This window comes from Zootermopsis nevadensis, unplaced genomic scaffold (assembly GCF_977971745.1).
Source record: "Zootermopsis nevadensis isolate Lab colony 2312 unplaced genomic scaffold, Znev_1.0 Znev_ptg000204l, whole genome shotgun sequence".
Classification (NCBI taxonomy): domain Eukaryota; kingdom Metazoa; phylum Arthropoda; class Insecta; order Blattodea; family Termopsidae; genus Zootermopsis; species Zootermopsis nevadensis.
The window spans coordinates 86,770-99,123 of record NW_028259335.1 but is presented as its reverse complement, the minus strand read 5'-3'; the positions used below and the strand labels follow the sequence as shown (position 1 = coordinate 99,123).

General features: G+C 40.4%; 1 protein-coding gene across 1 annotated transcript; it reads right to left on the bottom strand.

Annotated features, from left to right (window-relative positions):
* Positions 1-2,467: 2,467 nt before the first annotated feature.
* On the bottom strand, positions 2,468-11,900 carry LOC147870746 (calcineurin-binding protein cabin-1-like). Its single transcript, XM_087342019.1, has 10 exons — positions 11,889-11,900; positions 11,285-11,464; positions 9,732-9,869; positions 7,769-7,958; positions 7,070-7,215; positions 6,480-6,593; positions 5,986-6,150; positions 4,413-4,511; positions 3,740-3,846; positions 2,468-2,964 (listed from the first exon to the last, which is right to left on the bottom strand). Exons 1-10 carry the CDS (start codon positions 11,898-11,900, stop codon positions 2,916-2,918), a joined length of 1,200 nt encoding a protein of 399 aa, XP_087198145.1. The 3' UTR covers positions 2,468-2,915.
* Between the last annotated feature and the right edge of the window lie 454 nt (positions 11,901-12,354).

Genomic DNA, 12,354 nt, shown 5'->3' with positions numbered 1-12,354 from the left:
ACCCTTCAAAGTCCGGGCGTGCTGACCTCAGCGGGCCATTTGCAGCTGTGCATGTAATTGAAGACGAAACAATAAACTTGTCTTCAGTGGACAAGATAAAGACTTCCTGTCGCCCATATCAAAACAGTTGGTGATGGAAATCTTGAAAATGTATAAAAAGGTTTGCAATAACTACAAAATGCTTACCAAACCCCTTTCATCTTCTTATAGCTAATTACGTCTGTGTTACATTTGGTTAGTATCAGCCCTATAATTAGATGCGCGTACATAGGTATTCAACAATTAGTGAGATGCCAAGGTAACCCGCTCTAAAAAATGTCGAGCAAATGTGTGGAAACAAGCGCCGAAGTTGAGGCTTGAGTCATTAAATTGGTAATATTTGTCTCCTTGGCAACCTTAGATTTGTGCTGATGAGGAAATATCTTGATCACGTCCTGCTTGCAAAATGGCGAATTAAACACGTCCATGACGAAAAACCTTCTCTGAATACTTTGATATTCAGCTAGTCAAGAAATTTGTTTTTACAAAGGCTCATTTCCACGCTCACAGAAGATTAGGAGAGAAATGCATCTGCCAGAACATCATGCAGAAGTGATGGAATGATGACTGTAGGTGCTAAGGAGCTAGTTACTATGAGAAACTGGCAGAGTGCTGAGGCCACCAACCTGGTCACAAATACTTAGACACTCTGTACTGTGGACGTGGGGATTCCCCACTAAGTAAAGGAGAGCGCACCAAAATGCCTTACCTTGAGGAAACATCTCTCCATGACACACCAGCAGCAATCTCTATGAAACAACTTTAACAAGCAGAAACAGAACAGAATAAAGAATGCAACTTACCACAGAGGCCATTCCACAAAACAATACCTTTATATCTGACATTACGTCAATAAACAGTTTTACGATATGCGTTTTAGTGCACGCTGATTACTGAATTGACAGCGTGTCTACACAACAATTTCGGATTGTGGTCACAATGTTTATTAAGATCCCGGGACCCCTTCAACATGATAATCATATGCTGATTGACTACCCAATATCAAGATCAATAAGGTACCTTCTACCTCCAAGATTCATACGGAAAGGAATCTTCACTCACAGATGGCTCGAACACAAACATCCTGCAAAAGAGCTACACCACTTAAATTCCTCTCCCTTCCATTTCAGCATGTGCTTCTAAACCTGGTGAAAAAACTGTGTTTCTACTCTAGCTCAGACATCCCATGCTTCCTGGTAAATAACTCATATGAATAATCGTAAAGCATTTGCAATGGGTCCATGCGAAAGTTATCTGCTTCAAACATGTACACGACTTAGCAGTCTTGTCTCTTACATTCAAGCACTTAAAGAGACAATAGTGAAGATTAAAAATTAAGGTTTAAGCATGTAGTGGTCCTCAATAAACCATTCAACTTAAAAAAAATTTGTGCTGATGCAGTGTCAACCTCAATATATGTCAATAAATGTTTACCAGTCTGATAGCTTTTCTGATAAAGATTCATATGCAAAGGAATCTTTACTAACAGACAGCTCGAACACTCTAATATTTTAACAAACATCTTGCAAAAGAGCTATACCACAAGAAATACAACAACCAAGTTACAAAGGGCATTGTAATGATAAACAGTGCCACATATTCTTGGACAGACTTAACTCTATCACATGACAAGCACATCTAATACATCATATTGCTAGTGTACTTACACAATGCACGTCAAATTGAGACAGATACATCTGTAGAAGACAGGAGTGCCCTTCATGATCTCAGCCAATTTTCTGTTGAGATATGAAGTGAGCCTGCCAAGTGTACTGAACATAATCCACTGATTTCCTGGCAAGCAGTAGGCTGGTCAGGTGGCAGACAGCTTTCCCCCGAGTAAAATCCCAAGGATCAATTAATCTTCTTCTCCTCAGCTATTCCCATATTCTGTTTATTCCTGTGTCCCACTGCCTCAATTCCTACACTTGACCACCAATAAGAACACACGTAACTGTTGTTGTCAGTAACTTGCAAACGTTGTATTAAGAAGTAAAATATTACAACCTTTTGCGCTGCAGTGGCGTAACGCCGTCACGTCAATTGCCAGCTGACACTGGGTTACAAATTGTTAAAGAAGTTGCAATGAGGCATTCTTAAATATGTGCTCACAGTTGTTACTATATATAGTGCTTTATATTTAATAATAATCTAACCAGAGGCAAATCCAGACGTGCTTTCTTTGTAAATGGGACCTCTTCGAAAATATCCAAAGACACGGGCGGTCGTTTCTTCGTCACTCTCGGCTTTCCTAAAGCAAGTAAATACGGAATACGAAAGAAAATTATAAACCTGTTGAAACAACAGAGACATTTTAAGAGAATACTTACAAATATGGAACTAAAGAAAATTCTCAGTTTATTACAAACAACTTCCTAGTTCCACAAACATTTAAAAAGCCCCCACATAGTATTACAACAAAAATAAAAAAATTTGAAAATCATGTTTATTTCAGATAAAGACATGTTAAAATTAGCAGCTACAATCAATAAACACAAGCAAATTTCCACAAATGAATCACTCTTTCGCTCACTCACTTTCTGTTGGAATCTATAATTTAAAAGACTTGACAACAGTTTCGGGTACTCTAACAAAACTAATTCACAAGGCTGTCATACAACACACCTGCTGCAAGTTACTTTAATAAGCAATACGGTAGCTTATGACACAGAAACACGCTTACCCTTCTATTTCTCTCAAATTAGAAGCCATGAATGGTCCTGCGGCAGCATCCTTGAGCATTTTTTCAAACAGCGTCTTCAAATTGTCATCGAGCTTTCTGCCTTCATTCTGCTCCAAATATTTAAGTATGCAAGCGTGGATCCTATAGTAGACTTCTAAGGCTTCAACTGCCAAGTTCTGTGGATTACTGTAGCTTATCCTACGGGCATAACTAGCCTGCGTCTGATGAAGGTGTTCGCAAGCCTGCAATAAACGTCGCGTCTATATTCAACAGGCATACTCTTGTTCAGTTCATAGTTTGTTAATAAACCATTTTCTTATCAAGGGTTCTGGGCCTTTGTGCATATCAAGTGGTAGCACAGAGCGTGGTTTTGTGATTCTATCTAACTCAAGGTCTTCTGTTATTGCACTCACATTTTTTTCTTTTGTACTGATTATTGTGAATTGTTGTTAATCTGTCAGCTGTTTATCATCTTTACAATGGATCGTGCACTTCCGAATTTGGACTACCTCAGGAAGGATGAGCTGGAATATGAGATCAACATACGGAAGGTCACCGGCCTCCAAGAATATTTAGGTGATTAGCAGGCAGCGAGATTCACGCGTCCGCCTCGGACTCCATCAAACCTCTGGTGAGTTGTTAACCTTGTGCAATAAATTTAATCAGATCCAGGAAATAGAAACTTACATTTGGGCTGACAACATTTTTCCTAATCAGTACACCAGGATTATGATGCGCCTATGCCAGCTGACCTACGGGACTCGTGACCTTGCCGACAGGAAAGTTTCAGACCAGTCCAATCCTGCCTCCCTAGACAAATTGCCTGAGGGCATTTCCCACTTCGCGTCGTCTGTGGAGGAGTTTCAAAGCCATCTCTGCCAGCCCTCCCAGGATCCCACTCACAAACCCCATTCTCTTGATCATTTTACCTCTGACTCTAACCGGGCTCTTATTTCACAACACCAAGAATAATTATAATCCATTTATAAAAACACCAAGGAAGCCTACTGCTCTTACCTTTGCAAAATGGCTAAGGAAAACTCTTGGATTGTGGTCTCTCTTCTCTGCCACTTTACCCAGCGCTCATCTTGTATTCCACAATCCTCTCCTGCAGCATACCATATCTGTCAACATACACCAGTCCTGATATTTTAGCCACAAAAATTATAGCTGAAGTATAATCTATCATAGGACATATGACCGTCTAACAAAACAGCACGCCATTTCCGATGGACATGCGATTTCTCCTATTAAAGACAGGGCGAAGCATACCTAGTCTTTGAGCTGCCTTTCTGTATTTTGATGACAAATCAAAGGGAATTATCAAATGGGTAAACACGTGGAGAGATAAGAAATAGATACAAAATTTTAGTCAGAAAACTTGAAAGGAACAGACCACATGGAAGACAAAGGCTTGGATAAGGGATAATATTAAAATAGATTTTTAATAGTTCCTTAGGAATGGACTGGTCAGGGGCCAGTCGTACATACTTGGTCATCACGATAATGAACCTTCCGATCGCACGCAAGATGGGGAATTTCTTCATTACCCGAGAGACTACGAGCTTCTTACGATAAACTCTGCTCCATGGAGTTAGTCATATGAGATAAATGGCCTACATCTGCAATTTTAAAAATAAAAACACTCAGAACAGCGAAACAACAAACAAAGATTCACTTGACCGCTGACCTTGCTGGCAGTGGTGAAACACTTCTCTGCCGTGTCCAACATCTTCTCCTTTCGATTCTCCAATATCTCAAACATCTCCAGGCTGAGGCTGTCTGTTTCCTGCAGACACACAGTGTTCAATGGTTTACAAAAATTACAATGCAATAATGAGAATGTTTTGTTAATTAAATGGCTTCCCTGATGATGTGAAATTGTAGGTGCAGATAATGGCTATGTCTTCTGTTCTGTCTGTCAAAGATGACGCAGTGTTTCATCTCTGTGGAGAGTTTTGTTACAGCCAATCTCCAGTCTGGAGTCTCTAATGTGTTCCCAACTCCTGGTGGAGATATGAAGACCCAATTGGTCAAGTAAACCTTACTGCATTAGCAGAGGATCTTGTGCACGCCAATCTTTGAGTCTGGAGTCGTCTGCTTCGGTTCCACAGAGGACAGACAACTCCAAAATCAAGAACTGGGCATGTACAACAGGATCAGTCACACCTGCACCATCAGGGAAACCACTGAAATAAGAGAGCACCTTCAAAACTTCAACTGTAAAGATGTGTACAGACCGAGTAAAGACTCTTATCACCTTTCTAACCAGACCTACCACTCAGACACCTTCATCAAGCAACTGCTAAGCCTCACCAGCAGTGACTGACTCAGCAGAACTAACGCACTTTCAACCACTGGGTCACTAAAACTCTTCCACCTACTTTCCTACTCACATGGTTCCTAAAATGTTTCTCATTGACTCTTCTCCTACTTCACTCTGAATTGCCTTTCTGTACTGTGTTCTGCTACAGCAAATGCGTCTGGGCCAAGTCTGAATGGTAAATAAAACATCGATGGAAATCATTCCAACAAGATGGCTATAGCACATCACAGATAAACCAGAGAGAGAGAGAGAAGCAAAAGACTGGCATGGTCACAATATCTCATACGCATTCCTCCTCTGGAGATATCAGCAAGTTTCTCACCACAAATAACATCAAGACAATGCAGTGGCTGAACAAGAAGAGTATTAACATACTGGGACAACTGAAAGATGATCTGGGAGGTGCAAGGACTGACTTTGAAGAGCTCACCAACATACTCCAAGAAACCACAGCAGGGTTAGGTTAGGTTCACAAGAATGTTGAATAACATTCAGAAAGGCCATCTTGCTTCTGAAGAAAAAACTATGCATGTCAGAAGGTCAGAAAAATATCATATAAGTGCGTCACTCTAACTTGTTTTTGCAAGTTTTGAATCAGTGAGCTTAATGGTGACGACATGAGTTTATACTTTACTCTGCATAAGTAACCTAACCTTCAAAGGTCAATGGTTGTCACAAATGTAGGCCCCAGTGAATCTGTAAATGTGTGTGTGTGTGTGTGTGTGTCAATAAACACCATTCCCTGATGGTGGAGATTATAAATCGTACCTCTGCTTCAAACTGATAGACCAATCACCTGAGAATATTCTATTGTGTACATCCTCCGTCATCAGCATCAAACAGTGGACAGCATTTTCAGTTACTTGTTATACGACTCTTGCTCTCAGTGAAGCTCAAAAGCGAGTTTACAGCTACAAGAAACGCTCTTTTATCTTACCTGTTTAAGCAGGCGGGAACAGAAGGAATGCACCATATAGACAAAGGAGCCGTACTCGATCCACATCAATGAATGATTCGCCTCAATATCCAGAGCACGCTGAAAGCAACGCTGAGCAGCAGACGCTTGACGCAAAAAGTCCATCTCGCTCTTCAATGGTTCACACTGCGACATAAAATTGTGTTGAACCTTACCTATTTACAAAATACTGATTGCTACTAGCAAAATTATACACATAGGAGTCTGCTCCCAGTGGCGGATCCGCTTTTCCCATGTGGCACTCCACTGGTCTCAGGACTCTGCCCCATGCAGTTGGCAAGTCAGAGTACACTCCAATGGCATAAGTCCATACCAAATTTCATCAAAATCCATCCAGTGGGTCTCAAGTTCAATCACGCAGACAGATATGACCAGCCACACACATGCATTCACTTCATGCACATCCTGCAAAAGTGATTACATTAAGTGGAACGCACTGTAAATATTTTACTTACAGAATTAAGTTTAGTTTCCAGTTGACTCCCACGAGCAAGCGCCATTCCTGCCCAGGAGTCGATGCGTACAGGATTGACACAAACATCCAGCAGGTAGTGCCTAATTGCCTTCCCCTGCAACAGACACTCCGCACTTTAACCTTGTGTTCACTGTTTCCACACTGCACGGCAATAATCGGTGTCAAAATCATTCAGATAACACTAAGGACTCTTCCACAAACACTTATGTATGTCCATTAATAATTCTGGAGAGGAACTTCAAAGGTTCGTGTTCGAGTCGAACATTTCATGTGCATGGCACAATTTTAAAATTTCAGTACAGAAAAGTAAGATATGGGTTTTACAGGAATTACCCCACACGACCTGAAGCAGTTACTGACAGGACTAAATTACTAGCTTCATACTTACAAGGACACTGAAGACAAAATCAAGGAAGAAATGCTAACAAAGTTTTGTAATGAAATGTCTGTCTTGGTGTTACAGTACAGAAGTGAAGCGAGGGCATTAAGGAAGGTAGAATATTCAAAAAGAGAATCCAAAGAAATTAAGATTAAAGGAAGCACAATTCACATATCTTATCAACTACTTACCCATTCATTAACTTTGAAATAATAGTCAGCCAAGAGGTAGAAGATCGCTGACATGGAGCGAGGCAACTGACTACGAGCATCTCCCAACACGGGAAAAGACGGGCTCGTCCCATCGATATATGCCATCACTTTTTCCACCAGATGTGCTGAAAGCAACACAAATTCATATCAGTTCTGTACGTGCTCGCAGTAGCCGATATAGATGGGGCAGAAGCAGGTACGTCAACATTGTGGAGCCCCTTGCGTGTGGTCGCTGTTACGACTAACAGCTGTTACCGGTACCGAAGTGTCAGAATGGAATACCATGCACGGTGGGCTAGCCAGCTCTTGGCAGATGTGGGCACAGAATTCTGCAGATGCTGCGATATTGTATGGCGAACAGACGGCATCCCGATCAGAGACACTTTGAGTGTCGCCGCGGGGTCGGGACCATTTGTGAAATATTTAAACACACAGCAGGGGGCTGCGCACGCTGATCGTTCTCAGATGGTGAAGACGGCCGGAGGCAAACTGGAGTTCCGTTTACAGTTTGCCTTACAATCCTTCGTATATGGCCTTACAGTACGACCCAACATGAAGATATTCCTTCTGCATTTCACGAAGTCAACCACGTCATTAAAGTGGCTATCACAGACAGCAGATATTGTCCTACAAAATTGCTTTTCTTTTTAAAAATCAGAGTAATAGTAAATATATCACCTGGATTATAATGAGGAGGTATCAGAGAGGCAATCCTTTTCAGCAGACATTCAACATCAGCGGTGATGCTAGTGACACGGTAGGAATCAAATTCTGGCAGTTCATCAGGCAGGTAGAACTGATATAACTGCATGCCCCGCACCCAAGTCAAGGGGACTTGAGGGACTCTGTGGTCCTGAAGGTAGCGCGCCTGTTGGGAGAAGAATGCCTTAGGACCTCAGGTTTGAAAAAAACATTTATGATGAAGTTAAGTATGATACAGCTTGTATTTTTGATTCCCTAAACGTCTGTGATAATAATGGATTCTTTATAAGAACGTTACTTCCGACAGTCATGTTTCACATTTACTGCGAATGCTGTTGTTGTTGTTGTTTCCCCCCCCCCTTACTTCTGTCTTTCGTTTGCTGGTCTAGTCTTTGAGAGTACAAACTTTTTCATGATTCAAACACAGTTCATACATTTCAAACTTTCTAATATCTGTCGTATCCTAATTACGTTAGGTTAGTAGGTACCTTTCCCTGGTGACTTGTAACCGTCCCTTTCCGTCCACCACACGTCACACTGCTTGTTTAGTATACTCGTAGTCGTAGCCTGGTTTGCTCATATGATTACAGCTTCTTGACGTGGGATATGTAAAGATACAGAAAGGGATTGTTGATGATGGTGAGAGGTTGTCGGTGAGCACGAGTTTCCGACTCCCTGGGAATATACGGGAATTAGAAGGTGGAGCAGGTTTCTACACAAATGGACAACAAAGTCTTTCTGTGTTGCACTGATCGACGACACTTTATTTTTCCTTAATACGCGCAGGAACATATATATCTTTTAAGCACTATTCACGGAGGCAGCTGGATGGCTCGGCTGTTCCTTTGTTCTGTCGTACGTTTGTTAAGAAAAACACCCCCGCTCAACCGAAGGACCAAAACTTTAGAGAGCGCCCCGCAACCACGATCGCGCTTAAATACCCCTGCATTACGTAATTTGTCATTGAATTTGGCTTAAAAGCTGCGACCTGATTCGTTCCCCCACAACGGCGGGAACGCGCCTTAAGCTGAGCTCAAAGTCAATTGGTCCATCGCAATGATGCGATGGTCGTAATGCAGTCATCACCCCGCATCTGGAAGGGATGCACACTATTGGTTGGTTGGTGATCATTTCCTGTTAAGAGATTTTGGGCTCTATGAGATAATATTATAGCCATGGATATGTTGTTAAGGGCGTCCTACTATGTGCATGTACACAGTGTAGCACAGTTGTTACAACTTAGATATAAAATCATGTTTAAGACTGTACTACATTAAATCATACTACAATCTTAGTTAAGCAAAGATACATAGTGATTTTTTTGTTAAAAAAACATCAAATTTAAATTTTCATACAGTGATTTGTAAAAGAATAAAGAGAATGTGTTTTTAAGTATGACTTTAAATTTTTTTGCCATTCTTGATGGGAAATTTCCTAGTATTTGTAATCAACTATAATTCATCTTCAGAATTAACAAATTTAAACCTACACGCCCTTTTTTTTTGCTATCCAACTGGATCAGAATACGTGAAAGTGGGTGGTTCTTATGAACACAATAACCAACCTTAAGGTTCCTTATATACAGGGTAAATTCTTGGCCACATTAGCAGTTTTCAAATTCTTAAGATAGCTTATACGCTATGAAGTTAGTTAATTCGACAACCTAACTTTCATTTACTCTCTGATATACTTCTTGTTCATGAAGTTGAACAATCACCAAAGCAAAGATAACAATAGGTGCATACTGCTCCAAACAAAGTACACCAGTGTGTGAAGGGCACGGCACTGTGTAACGAATAGAGAACAACTATTTTAAGCATTTTTATATCAGTAGCTTCAAGTACAGTAAAGAGTAAATCATTATCAATTGTTTTAGAGTACTTAACAAATGCATAAGCTATAATGAATCCATGTGAAATCAGTAAAATTTTTACAATACCAATAGTGTTGTTCTTCTAAAGATTAAATGTTCCAATCTCAAGGAACCGTCCTCGATGGGCAAGACAGCGTACAGAGGCCAGCAGCATTTCCTCAGTGAGGGAGTTGAAAACAAGGTCCACACCTCTACCATTTGTCTCTGACATGATGAGTTGCTCAAAAGAGGTTTCTCGAGAGCTGCCAATATTGCGGTCCGTCAACTGGGAAAGAAGATTATATGCACACATGTTTGACAATTTGTATGCATTAAAAGCAAGAGAACTACCTTCAAATTACAAAACATTCTCAAAACGGAGCATAAGATGACTTTACACATCCATTGTGAAAACACTCTAGGAATCTTACCTTCAAGGCCAAGTCCTTTCAATACCTGTTATGGTTGCATGTCTTAAAAGCATATTATTTTACTTTTCATTTTCTGTCACTGTAGTCTAACCAGTGTTATAAATAGGGAAACCTGGAGGAAGAAAAATTTCCATTTCTGAATTTACATTCTGGACAGTAACGAATATTATGTATTCTATAAGGAACATACATCCATTTATAACTTGCAGGTCTAGAGAAAAAGTTCTGCACTTTCTTTAACAGTGATGTAACAGATTCTCCTTGCTGAACAGTCTCAACATCATACCAATGCAAATCCCTATAACATATGTGGTAAGTTAAAAACATTCCAGAATATTTCAAACAGTGTACTGTGCCTGGGTCAAAGGCATGGATCCTGTACTATCTCAATGCATGAATGAGAATATTAATTATGGTAAAAACAGAATTTATGATTCTAGCCACAGAACCAGTACTCAGTTCCTTGGTCCTAGACATTCTTGATCATCTCTCATATGTACAAAGAAAAACAGTATTTTGCCCAACACAGAGAAAACCAAAATGTCCCACAATCTTCTCATGTTGAGGCCCAAATTTCCCCCCATACTAAACACCAAAAATTCAGATTAGATATTTGGAACTTATGACAGCTGCTGCCACGTCATGCATCACTGAGAACCCCCAGAGTCCATCCAGGCCAAAAACAAAAATTTACAACCAAGAAACCAGACAAAAATTATGAATGTTCCTGGTGGAGGTATGGGAACATAATCTAACAGGACAAGCTGACAGCTGCCCCACAATCAGAAAGAATAAAATAAAGAATATAAATAGGAAAATAGCACACACGTTCAGTCCTCCAGCAGATGGCTGAGACAGTAACGCTGTCATGTGAGAAATTCCATAACAGAGCACATACTTCATTATTTGAAAGGGAACTCATTTGTTGCATTGTGACTAGAAATGTTTTGGCACTGACAGGCTTTCGTAGAAGGTGATTATGTGTATGCCCAACTGTTTGGTCATGATGTTGCCACAAGCAGGCAATGCAGAAAGCTGAGCGGGGATGGGGAGCAGTATTTGAGTTCTGTGACAGTATGTTTCACATCGAAACTTCGATTTTTAATGAAATTCACACATAACACTCAGAATCTGTAAAATAATTCAATTTATCATGGCGGAAAATCTCCCCTATGTGTGCATGAGATAGGAAATAGGCTGTTGAAATACCTGTGGAAACTGTTTCTTCATGAATGCCCGTTTCTCCTGCGTGCCAACAGTAGTGAACACTGTACAACCTGCGTGCAGACAGATGTTGATGGCTGCCTGGCCTACACCCCCGCTCTCTAAGTGGACCAGCACAGACTCACCCTTTCTCATGTGACCGATCATCTCAAGTGCATAGTAAGCCTGTTCACAATAAAGCAAAGCAATAAGTTTTTCTTTTTATGTTAAATTCTCTTTAGGTATAAAGGTGGCTCTGTTCTGGGTTGTTGCACTGTGTAGTTTGGTAGAGGTCTGCTGGTGTTTCGGAGGTGCATGTTTCCTGATGGTGGTGGCACCAGCCACCTCTGAAAGATCACAACTTTTATGAGCCTATACAGTAAAAGAACTCAGAAGATGAAGATTGCTGTCTTTTGGGTTGTTGCTCCCTGTAGTCTGATAGATTTCCACCAACATTTCAGAGGTCATACTGCCTGTCATCAGGGCAATAAATGTTAATCGCCCTTTTGACGGAGACAGTATGACTTCTGAACCGTTGGCGGAAATCTACCAGAGTACATAGCGTAACAACCCTGAAGATAGCCACCTCCATACTCACTGCCATTTATACCTGAAATCTCATTTTCTTTAGGGGACTGGCCCTTGCCCAAGTACCATGTCATAAAGATAAATACAAGGTGTGAATGTTAAGATTCACAGTTTCTTGATCTCAAGATCACTAGTAGACCTGGGGGCATGATGAATCTCTTTTAAACTTACATGGGCTGGAAAACTTTACAAAAAAAAAACATCTGTTTTTTCAAACTTGTTAAATAGTTATACATACATCATACAGCTTTAATATGTTCCATTGATCCATAAGTTAGTGAGATGACAGTAGACATAATAAACCATGGATATTAAAAAAACACAATTCACAATTTATACATTGTTAAATAATTATCAATTATTTGCACTGACTGGAAATTCTTTTTAGATAACAAAATACATAATAATTCTGTTAATAACAATTGGAAAGTGTGTGTTGATTCAGACATTAAACTGAATTTTGAGTGGATTCCATCTGACTTCACCAT